The sequence below is a fragment of the Mandrillus leucophaeus genome, unplaced genomic scaffold (genome assembly GCF_000951045.1).
Source record: "Mandrillus leucophaeus isolate KB7577 unplaced genomic scaffold, Mleu.le_1.0 Scaffold509, whole genome shotgun sequence".
Taxonomy (NCBI): domain Eukaryota; kingdom Metazoa; phylum Chordata; class Mammalia; order Primates; family Cercopithecidae; genus Mandrillus; species Mandrillus leucophaeus.
This window is the reverse complement of record NW_012105464.1, coordinates 3,108,574-3,132,197: the sequence shown is the minus strand read 5'-3', so window position 1 is coordinate 3,132,197 and position 23,624 is coordinate 3,108,574. Positions and strand designations below refer to the sequence as shown.

The following is a 23,624-nucleotide window of genomic DNA, read 5'->3' as shown; positions in this document are numbered from 1 at the left end:
CAGCTACAAGACAGATTATTTTGAGACATCCACCTTAAATTAAATCACAGGCCTCTAAATTCCCTATGAAAGACCTTTTTCCTTTAACCCATATTTGCCACAAATATTATTCAGATGATTTTTAACAAGTAACATTTTTATAGTAGTTTACAGCTTCCAAAGTGCCATTACCTACATCATCTTTTTTTACTGACTTGCTCTACTCATTCCCATCAAGAACACAAATAATCACCAATCCAGAGGCTGGAGTTCACAGCTTGATAAGACCCAAGCACTGACACTGTCATAAATTTAGGCTACTGTTACTACATAGGGGGTCTTACAAAGGGTAATTATTTATTTGATTTTTTTAGGGCTTTTGGAATTACATACGGCAGCTTAAAATAAATCAGCAGGAGGCCGGGTGCAGTGGCTCACGCCTGTAATCCCAGCACTTTGGGAGGCCAAGACGGGCAGATCATGATGTCAGGAGATCAAGACCATCCTGGCTAACACGGTGAAACCCCATCTCTACTAAAAATACAAAAGAATTAGCCGGGCATAGTGGTGGGCGCCTGTAGTCCCAGCTACTCGGGAGGCTGAGGCGGGAGAATGGCGTGAACCTGGGAGACGGAGCTTGCAGTGAGCTGAGATCGTGCCACTGCACTCCAGCCTGGGCAACTGAGCGAGACTCCGTCTCAAAAAAAAAGTATATATATATATATACACACACACACACACACACACACACACACACACATATATATATACACACACACACACATATATACACACACACACATATATATATATCAGCAGGAAACAGATTGTAATTCTGTTTGGTACAATTTTTCTATAACTGTTTTTCTGAATATGCAAAAATTTTTAAATGGAATTTAAAATTTTAAACAGTAGAATATTAATGCATCATAAGAGTTACTTCTAAATTTGTAATAATATAGCCAGCATCATGATATAGCTTCAGTTGGGCTCCTCAGAAAAAAAGTTTTCAAGTGTATAAAATAAACCACACAGGATTCCAAAGGAAAATAATTATATTAAAACACAACAAAAATTTTAAAGCCAAATTTGTGATATAATAACATATGTATTATTTGCTAACACATTAAATGCCAAGGTACAATAGTGGATTTAATAACTGCTAGCATTTCTAGCTAGTGATGTGAATATAACATATTTTACAATATCTGCAACAAGAGTAATATGACATGAGAATATCTATGAATTCTATTGTTTGCAAAGTCACAGCTACTAATACTTCTGTGACTTATTACCTACATTCAGAACATTAGGAAATGTTACCTTTAAGTTTGAGATACAATCTCTTTGTCAAGCAAACTCACAAATCCTAGATTAAGAACCCCTGGTATAGCAGAAAGAGCAAGGGCTTTGGCAAATTTCTCAAATTGACTTTAAAATGGTGAAGTTGCAGAACTGGATAGTGTTATATGTAAAGATAAAGGATACCATATATCAGGCTCTGAGAATATAGCAAGCATTCGATAAATAGAAAATATTACTTTTTACATAAACATATAATAAAAGGAGATTTATAAAACATAAATGTAAAAGACGATTTGTAAAATCATAGTATAAAAGAAACCCACAATGTTGCTGGCTCTTCTTCTGACCTTTCCCCCATGCGCTCATTTGTTTGTTGCATTATTACATGTTATTAAAGTATATATGATTTGGTATCCCGTATTTTTTCACTTAAAATATGCTAAATATTTTCTATGCTTTTCAAAATAATTCCTAAATGATACATAGCAACTTAAAATAGTACCAGCAATGTCTGAGAGTAGCAGTTTCATTGTATTCTGACCTGTATTGTGTGTTATTATTTGTGAAAAATATTTCAAAAATCGATCCAGTGGTGCAAAATTAAACAAATTTTTTTCTAAAATTTTATCAGTCGAAATGGAAGTCAGCATGCTAATTACAGAACTAAAAAGAATAGAAGACACAATAAAATATGAAAACATTTCATATCAAAACCCATTGATTATGACCAAAACTGAATGTAGAAGAAAATTCATAGATCTGTGAGTTACCATTATTATTAATAAAATGATGGAACGCTTTCTAATTAAGCATGTATAAACTCTAGAACATAACAAAATGAAAGGAGGTAAAAGTGGAAAACAAAAGAGAAAACAAAAAAAAGTTAATAAGCAAAACCAGAAGCCAGTTCCTTGAGAGGATTAACAAGATAGAAAAAACACTGGTGCAGCTGACCAGGAAGGAAAAGCATTAGAAATCACCAAGGGCACATAGCCACAGAGATAGAAAATTAAAAATATTATGGAACTATACGATCAGAACTCTATGTCAAATATTTGAAAATTCATAAGAACTAGATGGTTTTATAGAAATATATGCACTACCAAAAAGAAGAGGTAGAAAACCCGAGTGATTAAATAAGCATAAAAGAAAATTAAGAAGTTGTCAAATATTTTTCTGCAGCCATAAAATCCAACTGTATGTTAAAAAATAATAGGTGACAACCAAGTAATATTCATTTTAGGGAGGTACACATTTTTTAACATGCAATTGTTAAAGTATGCCCCTAGCCAACAGACAAAATGGGCTCCCCTTGGCAAACTGAGGTGCTCCAAGTTAAAACAGGACCAGGCAGCTATGGCTGGGTGAGGGAGTGATCATGTACTCTGTGTTCTGAGAAAAACATTATAAAAGCATCACAGGACCTTTCTTTCTCCAAACCAGTTCCTGTCGTGAGTGCCAAGATATGCCAGCCCTCCACCCGCCATTTGGAAGAAACAGGTGACAGAGACTTCTGGTTTTGAGCTTGGAAAGTAACTAATCAGAACACACCTAAGCCAAACAATCAGAGTCACCTGCCATGGCCAATCAGGGCTCAGCTGCACTGACCAATCAGAACTGAGTTTCAATCCTTTATTTGCATAAAAGGACCTGACCCTGGGCAGGCAACTTTGCTATAAAACCCAGCCCTGAAAGGCTGCTTCATTTTACACCACAGGCTGTGTATCCTCTGTTTGCAAACTGTTCACTGGAATAGTCTCTTTCCTACACATTACGTTTCAGAGAACTTTTGTTCACACAATGCCCAAAGAATACTCAGATATTACCTCCACATTTCCAGTCTTCTACATGTTAGTGAGAACTGTAAGTTGTCCAAAGAGACCTGGACCCTAAATCTTACATCCAAGACTCTGTAAGCTAGGACTGGCCTGCCAGAAAATACTTAATGGGTACAAAGTTCATTATTTGAGTGGCGGATACCCTAAAGTCCTGACTTCACCACTATGCAATCTATCCAAATAACAAAATTACACTTGAATCCCATACATTTACACAAATTTTTAAAATATTAAATATTAAAAATTACAAAAAAGAAAATAGAGGGGTTGTTCTGATCCCTTTTAATACACTTTACAGGTAATAAATGAATTTCATTCATTTCTGATGAAATTTAGCCCAAAGGTGAAATCCCGCTACCCTAGATAATATCCAAAATTACTTTCTTTTTCCATATTTGTGCACCTAAGGAGATTAAGAAACCAGGAATCAATTATATTACAGATTTCCTAAACAATAGAGCTTCAAATCGAAGACTTACATAAGTTAGTATTTGCCCTTCAGTGCATTCATGTAAATATCATGAAAAATAGTTTATGTTTTCTAAACATTAAATATTAGATAAGTTGACTTGGAAAGGCCTTTCTGAGAACGTGACTTTTGAGTGAAAGTCTGAATGAAATGGGGGAGCTTGGAGATATATGTAGAAAGTGAACATTACAGGTGGAGGGAACCAAAACTTCCAAGGCCTTGAGGTGGAGTGTACCTGGCATCCTAATGGGATTACAAGGAAGCCACAGTGGTAGAGAGAACCAGGAGGAAGAAGAGTAGGCAATGAGATTAGAGAGGTAATGGGAGGCTAGATCATGTAGGACCTTTCATTCATAGGAAAGACTGGCTTTTACTCTGAATCATATAGGAAGCCATTGGATTACACTGGACAGAGAAGTGTTATAATCTAACATGATAAACATTATAAGAAGTGAATATAAAAGACCATGGTAAAACATAGAAGCATTCCTAGTAAAATCAGCATAAAAGCAAGGGTGTTTACTATCACTCTTATTATTGAACATTGTTATAGGATTGCATTGTTACAGAGAAGAACCATGTAGTGGGAAAAAAATACCATGCACATGAGAAAGGAAGTAACAGAATGATAGTTATTTGCAGATATGTGTGCATCTATTTAGAAAACCTAATATAATCAATAAAAAACTAATAGAAATAGTAATGGAGTTCATTAAGGCAGCTAGATATATTATTATGATATTTATGAAAAGTAAAATACTTATAAGATACAGTCTATATTATATGAAAAATTACGTATTAAAATTGATAAACTTCAGTGATGTGTATGTTTTAAAAGCTTTCATAAATACCAGTAATAAATGATATGAAAATATAATGAAGGAAAAGAGTCCACTCACAATAAACCTGGAAATATAAAATACCCAGGAATAAAATTAACAAAAAACATACAAGACCTTCTTCACAAGATCAAAACTTTACCAATGACATTTGTTTAAACTTAAATAAATGGAAAGGTATACCATGTTTCTGGATGGAAAAATTCAATATTCTAAAGATGTTGATTCTCATTAAGTAATCTATAAATTCGATGAAATTCCAATCAAATTTCTGTAAGATTTTTTTAAAATATGACAAATTGACTCTAAAATACAATTAAAAGAATAAATGAGAGAATGATAGGTAGAATATGGGGAAACTATGGAACTCATATATTTATATAAACTGTTTATAAAAAAATTGGAATTTCAAATCATGAGGGTAACTGGTCAACAGATGCTATTAGAATTTTTTTAATAAACAAAAATAGATACCTATCCGAGACCATTTAAAAAGTAATTTCTAGCAGAATCAAAAAATTTTAATGTCAAAATAAAATCATAAAATTATTACAAGCCCATGTAAATTAATAGTTTTCTAATCCTGAAGTGGGAAAGGGTCTTTTTAAGCATAACACAAAATCTAGAAATTTTAAAGAAAAGATTGAAAACTTTTACAAGAAAAACACTTAAAACTTTGGTATGACAAAGGCTCCGAACAAAATTAAAAGAGAAATGGCAAAGCAGGAAAATATTTACAGCATGCATTGACAAAGAGTTACAATCCTGAATAGAAGCATCACAACAGGAAAAAAAATGGGCAAAGGATAAAGACAGGCTATTTATAGACCAAGAAATACCTATGGACCTAATGACTTCAATTCTAAAATTTCTCTGACAAGTGCTTTCATAAGTGCACAGAAATGTATATATTGGATATTTGGGGAAATTTTGTTTGTATTAGTAAAGATTACACAAATGTCAAGTGTCCATTATTTAAGGATTGGTTAATTATGGTACACGCATAGTGAACAACTACATAGCCATTTTTTAAAAAATGAGATAGATTCATACAAAATGAAATAAAGAGCGTCCCTTAAAAATTGTTCATTTAAAATTATAAGCTGCAAATATAGCGGGGAGGTGGTGGGCTCACACCTGTAATCCCAGCACTTTGGAAGGCTGATGCAGGAGGATAGCTTAAGACCAGGTGTTCAAGGCCAGCCTGGGCAACATAGTGAGATTCTCTCTACATAAAAAAAAATTAGTAGTTGTTGTTTCAGTCCATTCTTGCACTGCTATAAAGAAATACCTGAGATTGGGTAATTTACAAAGAAAAGAGGTTTAATTGGCTCATAGTTCTGCAGGCTGTACAGGAATCACAGCAGCTTCTGCTTCTGGGGAGGCCGCAGAAGCTTCCAATCATGGTAGGAAGTGAAGGAGAAACAGACACATCTTACATGGCCAGAGCAGGAGCAAGAGGGGAGGGGGAAGTGCTACACACTTTTAAACAACCAGATCTCTTGAGAACTCTATCACTATATAGTACCAAGAGGGGATGGTGCCAAACCATTCATGAGAACTCTGTCCCCAGGATCCAATCACCTCCTATCTGGCCCCACCTCCAACACTGGGGATTATAATTCGACATGAGATTTGGTAGGGAAACATATCCAACCCATATCAGCCACATATGGTGGCATGAACCTGTGGCCCTACCTACTCAGGAGGCTGAGCTGTGCCCATGAGTTGCAGGCTACAGTGAGCCATAAATCACACCACTGCACTCCAGCCTAGGTGACAGAGTGAGATCCTTTCTCAAATAAATAAATAAATAAAATTATAAGCTACAAACAGTACATATAGAACTATTATACATATATAGTAGTAGGAGCTCATTAAAATATATATGTACACATATACATTTATGTGAACATACATTTATGCATAAAGAAAAGTCTGGAATTATAAAACTCAAATTTATACTAACAACAATGAACATTTACATTGCAGTTACTATGCGCCAAGCATTATTTCTAAACGATTTTTCATATATTAACTTGTTTAAACTACCAAACATTCCTATGAGGTAGGCACTATTTTCCATATTTTATGAATGAAGAAACTAAGAATCACTTGTTAAAATGAGCTAAGTGACTTGTTAAAGGTTGCATGACCTTGTTAAAGGTCACTTAACAGTCACTTAGCTCATTTTAATAAGTGATTCGTTAAATGTCACACAATCAATTTGATAATCAACAGTTGTACACTTTCAGTGGGAATCTTCACAATGGTACAGGGGCTACTCTAGCACCCCCTCCCACCTCTGCCAAGTGACAGCTCAGATTCATGGGAACCAGACTACATGGGTGGGCATGAGAGACCACTCTGGCTTAGAAGACCTAAGTGTCACACAGGAAAACAATATCTTTTGTAACCACTCATGGCTATGGACGGCTTCTAAGTCCCTTCAAAGTGAATGCCACTTTCATGCCACTCTGCATTCAGGGAAGCCCCTACTTGTGCTTTTCATCAGATTATTTATAGTTCATTTATGGTCCTCCTGGCCCAGTTTACCCAGCTTACCAGTCAGAGGTAATATCTATTAAAAGCAATGTTGTCTGGTATATAGTAGATGTTCCATCTTTATCAAGTTTACAGGGAATAAACTATAGAGGAAAATTTTATATTGTCTGTCTATATATATATATATATATATATATATATATATATATATATAGCCCAGCAATTTCATTTCTAGAAATTTATCTTTCAGATATACCTATACATGTGCAAATGATATATGCACAAGATTAGTCATCATAGCATTATTTGTAGTACACAATATTGGAAATAACCTAAATATCCCCATAATACACACACACACACACACACACACATATATATATACATTTTAGTTTAGATATTTGACCCTTCAACTCTTGTTGAAATTTGATCCCCAGTATTGGAGGTGGGACCTAGTGAGAGACGGTTGGGTCATAGAGGCAGATTGCTCATGAACAGATTGATGCCATCCTCCTGGTAATGAGTGAGCTCTCACTCCATTTGTTCCCAGAGATGATTGTTAAAAAGAGCCTGACACGTTCCTCCTCTCTCCCTTCTTCTCTCCCCATGTGATACCTGTTTTCCTTCCCCTTCTGCCATGAGTAGAAGCTTCCTGAAGCTTTCACCAGAAGCAGATGCTAGTGATGCTTCTTGTACGGTCTGCAGAATCATGAGCCAAAGGAAACTTTTTTCTTGATAAACTACCCACCCTCAAGTATTCCTTTATAGCAACTCAAATGGATTAAGACATTTACTTATACACCGTGTACACAGAATATCTTTGGGAAGATAACCAAAAAAACTGTCTCTAGGGTAAGTCAACTGCATGGGTACAAGGCACAGTTGATGTATTTATTTTTACACTTTTCAAACCATGTGACTGTATTACTAATTCAGAAAAATAATTAGATTAAAATTTTGAAAAAAAGAGACCCATAAAGAACAGCTGACCTTTGAGCTCGGTAGATATATTTAGAGTTTCCCGTGAGCCGGTACAGCAGCAGGAAGACATAGGCACTGCCAGCTACTCCATGGCAAATCCCAGGCCCCTTCTTTAGCAGGCCTTTCTGCCAAGTGAGTTCCCCACATCGAATACATGTGTCCAGGTACTGCGGTTTCTTGGAAACTAGATAAGCTTTGGCAAACAGATAGGCAATTCCTGTGAAAACATCAAAGACATTAGAGGTGACTTTCAGGACTTAATACTTTGGAGCAGAACTTCTAGAACTATAAAAAGCTCATGAGTACTGGTAAAACACAGATTCTAATATTGTAGTTCTGATGTGCGGCCTGAGACACTGCATTTCTAACAAGCATTCTTCTAAAGACCACACTTTGAGTAGGAAGGTGCTAGAATGTTCTCTAAGAGAATCTTATTTTCCTGGTGAGATTTTAATTTGTTTTAATTGTATTGCAGGGTTGGCCCTGGGAGAAAGAGCAACATTTTTATTGACGTACATAGATTGATAAAATCTTAAATTTAATTTATGAATGGGTTCATATTTAATAATGGGTTCACATACTCTAGTAAGCATTATGTATATTTGGTTATTTGAAATGGCTAAATATTTGTAATGAATTTGTAGTTTAAAATTTGTAATGTTTATAACTATACACATTTTCTTAAGAGCAAAACTGGGAGTCTTTCCAAGAAAAACAATGCTCCAGAAGGACCTTGCTAAGACTTCTACTTTAGCTGTGAAGTGAGTCCTTCCCACCCTGATTGTTCCAAGGAAAGAACTGTTCCTTCAAAGCTCTTCAACAAAAGTAGTATCAATTACAAGAGAAACAAGAGAAGCAACAGCTATTAATAGAAATGATTTTCCCCAAGTTCTAGGTGTTCATATTCAGTGAGGAGGTTGGTATCAGAAGATCACATTCTCTCCTGCATAGCCTACCTTTCTCCTATACAAAAAGTGTGAAAGACTGAAATATAGCTGGTATCTTGACTACTTCATCAATCAGAGTTATCATTGCCTTTCACTGCTTTGACCCTATAGGCTATTTTACAACTCTGTAGAGATAGAAATTGTCTTGTAGAAAACTGATAGTAATGTAAATATTTTTTGTCCCTAGAAGCTCACATTCTGTCTGGTAGAGGTTGACTTCCCTCTGCCTCTGCGGAAGAAGCCAGTTTTGCATTTATTAAGCAAACTTATTTCAGCATTCCTAATGGCCTATATAAATATGTCTACTCTGGATTTTCCTTTGAAACAGTTGTAACACCTTTCTCCCTCATTAAATAATGAGCTCAGTAAAATGGTTCATACATATTCTTTTTATATTTATATGAGGGTCATGATTTCATACTCTTTTTAAGTTTATCCTTTAATATACCCTGTGATTAATACCTACATAGCAACAAGCTCTTTGCTCAGTCAGTGCTTTCCAGTCAACTACTGACAATGTTCACCTACAGCATTCTCCTACTTCAGTTTTAGGAACAAAGAATCTTGCACAAACTAAAGGATGATATTGAAAGAACTGAACTTATTTAATCATACATTCATTCATTCATTGCGTCCACTCATTTGACAGTAGTCATTGATTATGTACTGTATGCACAGCTCTAGGCAAGGCTGGCATCATGGGCATGCCACTTGTGCAGGCCTACAGCCCATACTCCTTAAAAGGGTCCCATGTTGAGTTTAATGCTCTGCTATTACCACCTTGAAATTCTTAATAATTTTTCTAAAAAGAACTTGCATTTTCATTTTGCTATGGGCCTCCCAAATTATATAGTCAGTTCCAGCCCTGGGTGATATTAAATAAATGCTAAACATGACTCCTACCCTTCAGGAAGGCACTCTCCAAAAAGGGAGATAAAAATATATGCATATGACTGATACATAATAGGATATATAGTTCATGATGCTGCTGGAACATAAAATAAATGGTTCTCTCAATAATACTAGTGGAATCCGAAAGGTGGAAGTCCCAGGCCGGGTGCGGTGGCTCATGCCTGTAATCCCAGCACTTTGGGAGGCTGAGGCGGGTGGATCACGAGGTCAGGAGATTGAGACCATCCTGGCTAACACGGTGAAACTCCGTCTCTACTAAAAACTACAAAAAATTAGCCGGGCATGGTGGCGGGCGCATGTAGTTCCAGATACTCAGGATGCTGAGGCAGGAAAATGGCGTGAACCCAGGAGGTGGAGCTTGCAGTGAGCCGAGATCGCGCCACTGCACTCCAGCCTGGGCGAGAGAGCGAGACTCCATCTCAACAACAACAAAAAAAAGAAAGGTGGAAGTTCCCTACAGAGATAGTTAGATGGGGCCTTAAATGGAAGGAGCACTTTTTCAGAACTTTGAAGGATACATACAAAATTCCAGGCCCAAGATGAAGTAGGGAGGGCATTCTATCTAGCACCAAGATTAGCAAGGGCAAAGATATGGAGCCAGGAAGGACAAGCCACATGAAGGCTAGTGGGGCAATGTTCTAACCAACAGACCAGTGGGGAACAAGACTAGACTGGGTTCTGATTATGGATGGTTTTACAAATCTAATTAGATAGCTTGGACTGTACTCTGTGGTCATCAGGGAACCAATGGAAGTGTTTTTGTTGTGGATTGGTTGGCTTTTATTTTTGTATGACAATGTAATTATTATGGACAAAATGTGCCAATTTTAGTGGTGTCAGGAGAGACCTAAAGAAGGTAACAGGGTAGCTGTGAGCTGGTTGTTAGCAGAAAGAGAAAAATGAAGCCAATGACCTGTACGTTCATCACAGCACTATTCACGGTAGCAAACACATGGAGTCAACCTAGGTGCCCATCAATGGTGGACTGGATAAATAAAATGTGGCACATATACACCACGGAATACTATGCAGCCATAAAAAAAGAGATCATGTCGGGAACATGGATGGCGCTGGAGGCCATTGTCCTTAGGAAATGAATGCAGGAACAGAAAACCAAGTACCACATGTTCTCACTTATAAGAGGGAGTTAAGTGATGAGAACACATGGACACAAAGATAGGAACAATAGACACCAGGGCCTACTTGAGGAGGGAGGGTAGGAAGAGGGGGAGGGTTGAAAAACTACCTGTTTGGTACTATGCTCACTACCTGCGTGACAAAATCCTTTGTACACCAAACCCTAGTGACATGCAATTTACCCATGTAACAAACCAGCACATGTACCCTCTGAATCAAAATAAAAGTTGAGAAAACAAAATATAATAAAGTGTTAATTGTATATTATGTAAATTTCACCTCAATAAAAAAAAGAAACAAAAAAGCTTCTTTAAAAAAACCAAAAGCCAATGAAAGAGACATTTTACAGAACTTGGTAAATGTTTCTATATTAATTGGGCATCTACTATATGCCAGGCACAGTAGTAGGTGCTAAGCTCTTAAAAAGTCTCTATCTTCATGGTGTTTTTCAGCTTAACTGGAAGTATTAATTAGACTACGTGAGGGGAAATAGAAGTCTCATGGAAGCACACAGGACGGCCCCTAGCACACACTTGGTAGAAGGAAATGACTATTAGAGCGGTGACACCATCTAACCTGATTATTGGGGGTTGATAAGGAATTAGCAAGGTGTACTGCATGCTGTTGATGACCTGCATGGATCAGCTTTACGTTACCAGCAAGTGCCTCATTTCCCAGTTCCTGTGAAAGTTGGCAACTAACAAAGCTCACTGCTGCATCTTCTTGAGAGATTTGCCCTCAGAAAAATGAGAGGCTATGCTATGCAGCCACCCCTCACAGGGATGACACAGGGATACAAAATATCGGCTTCCTTGCCTCAAGGGAGACCCAGCTTCTTGATATAATCTGTGTTTCTTAGCTTCTCCTCAGACTCAGGGTGAAGCTGGTCTCCAGGTAAGACATGCTCCTCTTTGGCCTATTCTGCTTCCCTGCTCCCTTACAGGTTCCTCTTGATACCAAGCTCTAATTTTAGACCCTGAGGAAAGAGCTTGGTGAAGAAGGAGGGCATTACAGCCAATCAAAGGAAGGTGGGTGGGAAGGCCCTGCTCTTGTTGGCCTCCCTCAGGCTCTAGGTGTCCTTCCTAGATGATTGCTTTAGCCTCCTGTCCCCAGGTCTGCCATGCCTTAAATTCATTCTGTGGCAGAGTGAGTGACCTTTCTAGGACCATAATCTGACCATGACATTCTCCTGCTTAAACTACTAAATGACTTCCTATTACCCAGATGTCTTAGCATGACACAGAAAGCCCTTTGTGACTGAGCTCCTTTTCTATTTTCCCACCTCTTCTCCTCCATTCCCTTCTTGAAACTTTTCACTTCAGTAGAACCAAACCACCTACAGTGCTTTCATGCTTCTTACTACCAATGTGGTTCACTTTTCTTGGAACAAACTTTGTACCTTTCTTGATCTGGCTAACTTACCTTAGGCATCACAACCTCCAGGAAGCCTTCCCCGGACCTGGAGGCAGCATGAGGAACCCCTCTGAGCTTTCATTGATCCTATACAAACTTTAGCACTTACACAAAACCCAATTAAAATTATCTATTTCCATGGCTGCCTCCCCTAATACAGTGCAAACTACTCAGGAGCAGAAACTGTATCTTGTTCACTTTTTTTCACACTAGTGTGTGGCATGGTGTCTGGCAAATGCCATGAACCTCATGCATGTCTGTTGACCATAAAGTGCCCCATTTCTCAACCCAGCACAGGCTGATACTGGGGTATGGATGAGAGATGTAGAAGGAAGAAGGGTGAGATGATCTAATTGCTATACCAGGCTATAAGCCCCAGACAGCTTAAAAGGTATTGATCCTGTGGTTCTGGCCAGGGTAAAAGAGCCTCTTCCTGCATCCTGGATCACAGAATGTTACATGGAAGTGACCTTGCAGAACTTCTAAACTAAAATTTAGTAAACCTGTTGGTTCCTAACCCAGCATAATGGAAGCCACAATAAGGCTACTTAATTTAAAAAAAAAAAAAAAAAAAGGCAATGGTGGGTTTCTTTGCTTTTGATAGGAATCAGGAACCACATCATTTCATCATAGGAACACTAATTATTGTGCATTGATAAGAAGCCTGAGTCAGCAATGATGTATGACTTTGCCAAATGCAACTGGGAAAAGGAATTAATTATTACTTAATAAATATGTTTTAAGAGACTAAACTTTTGAAAATATGGGATCTAATAGGACCTTGTGACAGCCAGACTTGGCACGTATACCTTCAACACACTGGAGAATCACCACTCAGGTCCATTCTGGGTTGTGTAATTTTGCTGAGGCATGTATTGTACAGTGTGCACTACAGAGCTTAATGAACAATGATATCTGCACTGCAAAAGCCTTGTTGTTCTTTATTCAAAGTCACCTACCCAAGAGCCTTTACAAAATGAGGGTTTTTTAAAAAATACCCACACCTGTACTTCATGCAGCGTCAAGGAAATGCACTGTCAGTGTTACCACAGCAGTGATGTAACCTAATGCAGTTGAGTTTATTTTAGCCACAGCATTTGTTTTAATGATTTTGTAAATGACTTTGGTCCTGTATTTTAGAATTGTCAAGGTTATGAAGGGGACACATAAATCTTCCTGTAATACTTTACAGGACTTATTGAGAAAAAAAGCTATATGCCACACAAGGTATTTAAAAACGTCTTGTTCACAAAGCTCTTGGGGCACAACCCTCAGGAATGGCAAGGGACCAAAGTATAAAAGGGGGTCTGTGGTGATCAAAAGATTGAGTTCTGCTACTCAGTCTCAAAGTGCTCATTTCACAGATAAAGAGACAAAGGCACAAAAGAAACAAAGTGACCCTTTCTTAAGATCAGTAAACTGGTTAGTGTTGGAGCTGAAATTAGAAGCTGGAGTTATTAACTTAGAGTCAAGAACTATTTCTACACTGCATAAATGATAACTAGGCTTGTCACCTGTGGAGGTGGGTTGAAGGAGCATCAGTAGGTAACAATTATAGGAACAGATAAGGTATCATTAATGAAGCTCCACGTTGTGGATTATTTCTGGCAGGCTTTTAATCACAGAATTAGTCTGCTGCCTCAAACCATCTGCACTGTTCATAAATCTACTCTCAAAAATGTTTTCCTTAAATAAATGAAAATTATTTTATAGTTCGTTTCCTGCATAGCATTTTTGGAGAGTTTACTGTTGCCAACTTCTGCAAAATCTTGGTGGTCTTTGGACTGCACTTATTAGACTTATAATCAATCTTGATGCTGTTTTTAGAGCACCTCTTCAAAGAAAGATCAATACCCTTGAGGTGGGGGTAGGGGTTGGTAGAAATAATGGGCCCCACTTCGTTTTCTATTCATTTTTGAATTGGTTTCGTTTTGGTAGTCCAGTGAATACGTGGACTGAATGATTTTTCTGTAAAACTTATGTTTAATCTTCTCTAGATACTGAACATGAATGATAAAGGAGGAGATAGTCTCCAAAGTGATGAATCCTATGCTGCACTGTTATGATAAATGATTTACAAAGACAGATGGTATTTAGTGTACATAAAGGATGGAATAATTGCCCTGCAAGACACCCACATCAATTAACTGACCCAGTCATTCATTTTAGTAGATTATCTTCCCACTTTTTTCAGGACTTTTACTAGCACATTGAATCCTTTTAAGATATTCTGTGTTTAAATTGGGATGTCTCCAAAATTCAAGGATCCTTGCTGGGATGCCTGGAGGATATCCAGAGACCATCACTGAGAATAATTAAAATAAATAAGAAATGGAAGAATTGAGCATAACAAGAAGGAATATCATTTCCAGCATGGTAAATAACTTGTTTTTTCCCCAAAAAAGGTCAAATTAAAAAGAAATGGGCTCAAATCGTAACTGGCAAAAGTTAGCCTAGAGATAACACATGATGCATGGATACTGGTACAAGCACACATTTTGAACTTCCTTCGATAGGTAAATGTAGCAGGCAGAAAAAATATGACCAATACACTGCGACTTACATTATTCATCAACTCAATACTATACTTTCAGGGATTATAATTCATCAACTCAAACTGTACCCTCCAAAATGAAATTATAGTTGGATTAAAGACCGTTAATTAATGGGAGGAAAAGGTAATGAAACTCAGGTGAAAAAGTAAAGAGAAATCAAATATATTTTAAAACTGTGCTTGTGGGATTGAAGCATGGCCTTGAAAATTAAATCGACTCAGAATCTAAGAATTTTGTATTATTTTGGTATTTTAAATCTCTCCCCTGGCCATCTAACCAATATTGACTTATTTATTTGAATCTAACTTTTTTTCAAATTACCCATTCTCTGAAGGCTTAATTAGCAGTGTGATGGAATTTCTTAAAAGTGGGAAAAGATAGGGTTTGCTAAATTTCTAGCCTCAATTCCACAGAGTTTACTGGGGATGGCTATTCATGTTTCTAGACATCTTGTTTGGTACTGATGGAAATTCTTATTTGAAGAAGAGTTGTAGAATAGTGCATCCCAACCTTTAAAGTGCACGTGATTTGCCTAAGGATACTGTTAAAATGTAGATTTTGATTCAGTGGGTCTAGGGTGGGGCCTGAGATTCTGGATTTCTATCAAGTTCTCAGTTGTCTGTGCTACTGGTTCCAGGGGCCACATTTTGAATTGCCAGGCTCCAGATCTGCACTATCCAATGTAGCTACTGAGCACTTGAAATGTGGCTAGTCTAAATTGACATTTGATATAAGTATAAAGTATATGCTGGATTTCAAGGACTGAATATTTTTTAAAATGTGAAGTATCTCAATTTTTAAATTGTATATACATGGAAATGACAATATTAGGGGTACATTGGGAACTATAATATATACTATTAAAATTAATTTACCTGATTTTACTTTTTTAATGAGGTTACTAAAAATGTAAATTACATATGTGGCTCATATTATACTTCTATTGGACAATGTTAGTTTAACTTTATAAACAAATAGATATAGATCATATATTTTAAAATGTAGAGGACCATTTTCAGAAGTTGTTTTACTGATCAGGACATTTGGCTTTGAAAAATTTCATCTCAACCCTTTTATCTCACATAGTAATGACATAAGATGAGATATCCTCAGTTCTCAGAAAAGGAACCTCCCTGTGGCTAACCTAGATGAAAGGCAATGTTTTTAGATAACAGAGTGTGTGAGACCTGGAGCGCCATGGCACCAGTGCACCAGCTCATTCTCTCTCTCGATGGTCTCGCCGAGCTCAGGTGGCCAGTTGCAATTTTGTTCCTGTTCCATGAGAAAGTCCACGCTCTGCCATACCAGCTCCCGATCTGAGGGCTTGAGATGCTCGTGGTAAGAAAGAAGCATCTGAAGAATAGACGACAATCCATGAGCTGCCCCTGTATGAACAAACAAGGCATAAAATTCACACAATTGGGAGGACAGCTAGTTTGATTTAGTGAAAAGATCGACAGGATAAAAAACGATAATGCCAATATTACTTGAAAGCTCATATAGCAATGTGATAACTAAGTTGCCTAAGAACTAGGCTTCTAGCAAACTATAGCTTGCAGGCCAAATATGGCTCACTGCCAGTTTTTCTAAATAAAGTTTTATTAAAGAATAGCCATGCTCATTCATTTGCATATTTTCTATAGCTGCTTTCTGGCTACAACAGCAGCATTGTATTTGTGACAGAGACCATATGGCCCAGAAAGACAAAAATATTTACTCTCTCTAGCCCTTTACAGAAAGTTTTCTGACCAATATCTGTTTTAGAGAAGAGATCTTTTCAAACTTTGTAATTGAAATATCAGTAGCTTTCATGAAAATGCTCCTAAAATGCTTGAAAATAATTTGGTCTAGGTATTCTAAACATTTATTCTTTTATTCATTCATTCAACACACAAGTATTAAGCATCTACTCTGTACAAGATACTGTTCTAGGTACAGAGGATAGATCACTGCACAAAACAGACTAAATCCCTCATTTGTAATGTTAACACTAGTTATTGATATTCATTTACTTAATCCTTTACATTTAGCACTTGCATATTAGGCACTGTCTAACCCTGGTTATACAGATAAACATGATTTGGTTGACACCCTTGAAGGCCTTTCCATCCATTCCAGTGAGATGGCCAGATTTGTAAATAAATAATTAGAACATGAGGTGATAAGTGCTCTGTGAGAGATGTGTACCAGGAGTATGATGGTTAATTCTGTGTATCAACTTGACTCGGCCATGGAGTGTCCAGATATTTGGTTAAACATCACTTCTGGGTGTGTCTGTGAGGGTGTTTCTGGATAAAAATAACATTTGAACCTGTTTGCTGAGTGAAGCACATTACCCTCTCCAATGTGGGTGGACCTCATCCAATTCACTGAAGGCCTGAATAGAACAAAGAGTCTGAGTAAGAAAAAATTAGTTTGTCCTGCCTGACTGTCTTTGAACTGGGAATTGGCCTTCTCCTGCCTTCAGATTTGGACTCAAACTGGAACTTGTATACATTATTGGCTTTCCTGGATCTGGCTTTCTCAGCCTCCATAATCATGTGAGCCAATTCCTTATAATAAATCATTTAGTTATATAATAAATCATATTCTGTTTGTCTAGAGGACTAATAGAAGGAATGGAGGAGAGCTTAACTTGGCCTCGGGGTGGAGGGGATGCTGAAGGTTCCATACAGAGAGTGTCATCTGAGCAAAGTCTTGAGAATTCCTAAGATAATTCTGAACTAGCAATGGGTATTGAACTAGCAAAGTCCTGAACATGCCTTTGGAAAAGAAGTTAGCTTAACAAAGGTAAAAGTCCAGTCCCTCTAGGATTTTTCACTCATTCCCAGTTAGTAGAATCCTGATTAGTGGGTGGTACTAGGTCAATATATTCTGATGGCTTGCTCTTTAAACTCAACTCTATAATTTTAAAGCTTTGTTTTTGCATTCAGGCACCTTTTACTTTGCCATACTCAGAACTCTTGACTCCCCGGAAACAGTTTTACAGTTTGTATTCAGTCAAAATTTCTATTGCTTTTAAAATTTGATCATGAAATTTGAAAATATCTTTATTTTGCTGGATTTGAAATTGTTGGGAAAAAAAAGATTGCTTTTCAGGAAAATATTTATGCACTAGATACAAATCTAGTTTAAGCTATATATGTAAAAAGCCAGAATGTTAATTTCTCTAAAGAAAACCTGAAAAATATTGGGAGGCTGAGGTGGGAGGATCACTTGAGCCAAGAATTCAAGGCCAGCCTGGGCAACATAACAAGACCCTGACTCTATAAAAAAAAATTTAAGGATAAAAATTTGACCAGGCATAGTGAAGCAAGCCTGTAGTCCTAGTTACTTGGAAGGCTGAGGCAGGGGGATCACCTGAGCCCAGGAGGTCGAGGTTGCAGTGAGCTATGATCACACCACTGCACTCCAACCTGGGTGACAGAGGGAGACCTTGTCTCAAAAAAATAAAACCAGAAAAATGAATGGAATAGATTAGGGGACTATAGCAGAAACTGTCAGTGCCCTGGCTCATCACCTCATCTACACTCACCATTCAGATGCCTCTTTGTTCCTGCTTCATATCTCAAGCATCTATCATTTTGCCTGAGGCTTTCTTTGGCCACAGGAGCATGCCCTGCCCAAAGGGGCAGGACAGAATTGCTAGGGAATTAACACCTCTAGGAGAAGCCAATCAATAAAGCAGAGAGTTGGTGGAAGAATACCCCAGCTTCTTCACCCCTTGGGTGAAATAATTCTGAGACGTGTTCTATAAAGTCTTTAAGATTCCCTAGGGAAACTGAGCCTCAGTTGTCCACAGTTGCTCATTATTACATACTCAATTAGCTTCTTTCTCTTTCTTGTCTCATTTCTCTGCTCCTCTATCAACACTTTCTGAAATTACCTTTCAAATAAACCTTTTACACCCAAATCCTTGTCTCAGGGCTTGATTTTGGGGAGACTTAAACAGAAATATAAAATTTCTTTGAGAAAACTCATTGAAGTTGTTTATTAGCTATTCATTCATTCATTTGGGTTCCCTAATTATGTGCAAGCTCTGTAGTGAGGTCTAGGAATCACGAAGATAAATGAGAGAAAGTTCCCATCCTGAAGGTGCACAAAGCCTGCTTAGGCAGTTAGGCAGGTAAGCCACTAATTACAGTGTAATAAGGGCTCCAACAGAAGTATGCGCAGGATGACAGCATGTTACCCAGTTTTGCTTTGGGAGAAAACCTGAAACTTGTAAATATTTCTCCAGAGAGGATTCAACAACTCTTCTTCCAAAAGCACAGAACATTTTTCAGCAGATTAATGATGTTTGAGCAGAGTCTTGAAATCTGGGTATAATTATTACAGATTAGATAAAGGGGTTGGGGGAAGTAGGGCATTCTAGGCAAAAGGAACATGGACAAAGGTAGAAAGAGAACACTGCATGTGGGAGACTATGCTGGACAGAACCTGGAGGGTAAAGATAAAGCTTAAGTCTAGAGAAAGAGGCAGGTGGTCCATAAAGGGCCTTGCAAATCTTGCTCAATAGTAATGGTGAGGCACTGAAGGACTTAAAAGAGGAATAACTAATTTCTTTTTTTTTTTTTTTTTTTTTTGCATGGCCCAGAGCTCACCATTAGCCATTACAATGCAGTAGTCTGTTATAAATCCACTACTATTAAAAACTTTAAAATGTTAGTGGCTGAATCCTACTTTTCTATTCAGAGGCACTACTTTCAATCGTGTGTGAAAAGTTTTCACAATGTTTCAGCAAAATTAGGCCAATGAGCTTACAATCTAAAATAAAGATATTAGTCTTGAGTGAAAGTAATTGTTGAAATAGCTACATTTCTGTCAGGTAGACTATGAAAATAAATATTAACTTGTGATTTGTGTTATCTATCAGTATAGGTTTTTAAAGAACATTTAAAAATATTTCTTATTAAATGAATCGTAATGACCTATGGCCAAACAAAATCTTCCAGCCTTTATTCCGTATTAATATTAGAGACTTTCTCCATTCTAAAGGCCCATGCCAACACCTTTACTTACCCAAGTATTCAGTTCCATAGTAAGAATACATCAGGGGGAATGGTTTCCTCTTCTTTATGGCATACTGCTTCCCAGAGTCCAGAATTGCCTGGCAAATTGACTTGATCTGTGCTGGAGTCAGCACCTGAATAAGGAAATCCAGAAGTAGAAGTCAAAGCAGGATCTCCTTTTTCCTTAGACACTGAATTTTCTGAAGTCTAGCATCATATCCACAGATTCCTGTACTATATGTAAATAAACTTAGTCAACCACAATTTATTCTTTTTTTTTTTACCACTGATTCTTCCTTTGTTGTCAAGTCGTCAAATCTGCCCTCTTTAGAAAACTTGCTATTTCGGTGGAAAACACACAACTTTATTGCTATAGGTTGCTATAAAATACAAAGACTACCTTATGGTTGTTATATCATTAATCCTTGTCACAGGAACAAGGATTTGCTCAGAAAAGAACAAATAGTCCTAACTGATTATGCTTAATAAAGCTGTTACTCCTGGTGTACGATGTAGGTCTGGCCCAAACAATGGATCTTCAATTTGTGTTATTTAGACTGTGCTTATAAAGACTGTACTTATAAAGCCATGATTCTGTGATAAGCTGCAGTATGACGGACTCACTCTAGGCATTTGTACTACCTGAATGAAACCAAAGTCCAATAGTGTCAACACAAAATAACTTCTAACATCAAAATGACTCTGAATAGAGAATGGCTAAAATGTAATGACTTGTAGTCTTCCATGTTTTATTCAATCTGTCCAGTAGGTTTTAGGATTATAGACATTAAAAGGTTCTCAAGCCTTCAAAACATCATTGCATTTATTAAGATTCTGCTCAGGTTAGCCATGTGTTTTGTATCCTGCCCTTCCTGGGACAAATTAGATGTTCCCTTTGGCACACTCCCTTTATGACAGTGACATTTGCTCTGGTGCACAGCACTGTTGTGTTAGATCTCTCTCTGTTGTGTTAGATCTCTCTCTTTCTCTCTCACTAGACTATCGGTTTTTTGAGAGTAAACACTGTGGCACCTCATAATTTTGGTATCCGTGGCGCCTAACACAGAATTTGAGGGGGGTCCTTCACAGCTGATGAGTGAGTAAATAAGTGACAGGTTAACTGGTATGAGATTCAGAGCCCTCCCTCCCTTCGCTCTTTATTCCCTTCCTCCCTCCTTCTCTCTTTCCCTCCCCTCTGCGATTGTTCCTTAAGCGCCTACTACATTCCAGGCAAGATTGTTCTGGATGCTGGAGATATGACAGTGAGCAAGATAGACAGGGCCTGTGCTCTCATGCAGCCAATCTTCCCAAAAGGTAGACCTGCACAGGAAAGGTACTGGTCAGATTAACCAAAACTAAAAAACATCTAAGTTTAGTCTGATTGAATGAATCTGGGATCAATAAAAAGTCCGTTGGATTTTGGCCTCTCTCCTAAAACTGGCACGTTTAATTTTCCTATCCAATATCCAGCGTTAGACCAGCCAATTCCTTTTGAAATAAGTTTCTAATGATTTAATTCATAAATTGCTCCTCTGATTTACCTGGTATTAGAAGGAAAAAGTATAATCTGGTTTTGGTTTCCCAAAATCTAGCATTTAATTTGGAAAAATAATTACTTCATGAGGGCACCATTCATTAATTCTGCCAATTAACATTTATTGAGCTACTATTCCAGTAAGGTACCACAATAGGTGTTGTGGAGAAATTCAAGAAACCATAAGACATATTTTTTCCCTACAGGGAAGTTACCATCCAGCACTGGAGATGAGATATAGAGAAGAGTCTACAATAGAGCAACTAAAGCTCGTGAGCCTAGAGATAGAAAGAAACTTTCTCCTTTTTTTTTTTTTTTTTTTTTTTTTTCTGTTTGCTGAAATAATGATGTCATGGCTTTCAACTTAAATTTCCCTTTTATGAACCACTCTCTCTGTCTCTTAAGTTTACTCCTCCTAACATTCCCGAAGACACTATCTTCCTATGCGGCATCCCCACTGTCCTATCATATCAGCTCCAAGTCTTCTTTCCTTAGCTTAATAGCAAATTTCTCCTAAATGATTGAATACACCCATTCAAATTGCTACCAGAATTTTCATTTGCTGTTGAAAACATTTACTCTTTGTGCCTTTATCAGTGCCAACTGATCTTAACTACTTAAAATCTTGCATCATCATTTGTCTCAAATCAACCCCTCTTTCTCAGAAACCTGCTAAAACCCCTGAAGGGCATGCGCTTAATAGGACTCTATCCTGATTGAATCCCATAGTCTTCTGGGAATATATTCTGGCTCTGCTCAATATTGATTTTGAATCCATATGACAGAGGCAGTTTTTGTGGTAGGAAGCAGTCACTGAATTTGCAGGGATGTATTCATTTGCATTACTAAAATTTTTCCTATTTGACTTTCATGCCTATAACTGAAAATTGGCTTATTATTTCCCCAGTTGAACATTTATTCACATGTTATGTGTGTGTGTGCATGTCTGTGTACGTGTGTGTTTGCCTGCTTATTTTTAACCCAGAAAAAAATCAACTTATGCTATATGTGGTGCCATCCCCCTTTCTTTCTATCCTGAATCCACAGCTTAGAATAGGGAAAGAGTTTATAAAATATTATTTCAAAACCTCCCATGGTCATGCATCATGTCTGGGTGGTTTCCTCTTATCTCTCAGAAACACTGTGAAAAACAAAGAGAAACCAGCGCTTGTTCAGCTGGATAGAGACCAGTTATACATGCAGTTCTTTATCTCTGGGAACAGACAAGACCTACCCTTCAGCTTATTGATCAGCAAATAAAAACTAGAAACACAGCCCATTAAAAGTCTGTGTGTGGGGAACACTGAGGAAGAGTATTTTTCACCCCTGAACAAATAGTACAGAAAGAAGAAGGGAGTTGAGATTCTGGGGTAAGGGCTTGAGCTTGTTCTCCTGTGTGTCTGCTTTCTCAAAGATCCCTCCAGTCTCTAGTACACAGGAGCACATGCATGAGCACACCCACTGCCTCCAAGAAGATGGCCTATGTGCTTTTGAGACACTCTGAGATCCTGGGAATGAGGGAGCAGCATTTCCAGTGGGGGAACAAAAATGACTAGGAATGGCAGAGAGGGACTCCCTGGCCATCAGGCCTTCACCAAAACAAACCCAAATTATTCCCTGTCCTGTAGTTGCAGCCCCTAAGATCAAGGCATTTGTTGATATTTTGGATGGAATAGATTCTTTTCTTTTTACATTGAATTAAAATAAATGAAGATATCTCAAAAATACAAAGCAAATCTGAGGTGGTTTGGTTTAAATTATTTTGTTTAGTTTAACTGATTCACTTTACTGACCTTGTGAAATATTCCTATTGGTTTGGCCTCTGAGTATGAAGAGACAAGAGGGCAATAAAATTCATACTATATTTCTTGGCCCTGCCTAAAAGTCATGCTATGACTGAACTACCTCCATGCAGAGGAGAGATGACTTTCTTTTTTAAAAAGTGAATAAAGAGACCAAACCACCATTGACTCTTTCCCAAGGCAAGAGTCCTACCTACAGCGCCTCTGAAGTGGCAGTCATTGCTAGCTATATTTCTTTTTCTAGGCATCAAACACCTCCTGCCCCTTCCCCATCAGCATTGATTGAATACGCGAATAGCAACTAAATCTTGGGTGTGCCAGTGTCCTAAGGCATACTATGCCAATCAAATTCCTCCTCTCAACAATTTGAAATGCATGTTCAAAAAAAAAAAAAAA

At 37.6% G+C, this 23,624-nt stretch overlaps 1 protein-coding gene across 1 annotated transcript in view; it reads right to left on the bottom strand.

The window, feature by feature from the left end:
• Window positions 1–23,624, bottom strand: part of LANCL3 (LanC lantibiotic synthetase component C-like 3 (bacterial)) — a 102,848-nt gene that overhangs the window by 2,394 nt on the left and 76,830 nt on the right. The window contains 3 exon segments of the mRNA XM_011996307.1: window positions 7,926–8,133; window positions 16,068–16,265; window positions 19,903–20,026. Coding sequence (XP_011851697.1) covers window positions 7,926–8,133; window positions 16,068–16,265; window positions 19,903–20,026 — 530 coding nt within the window.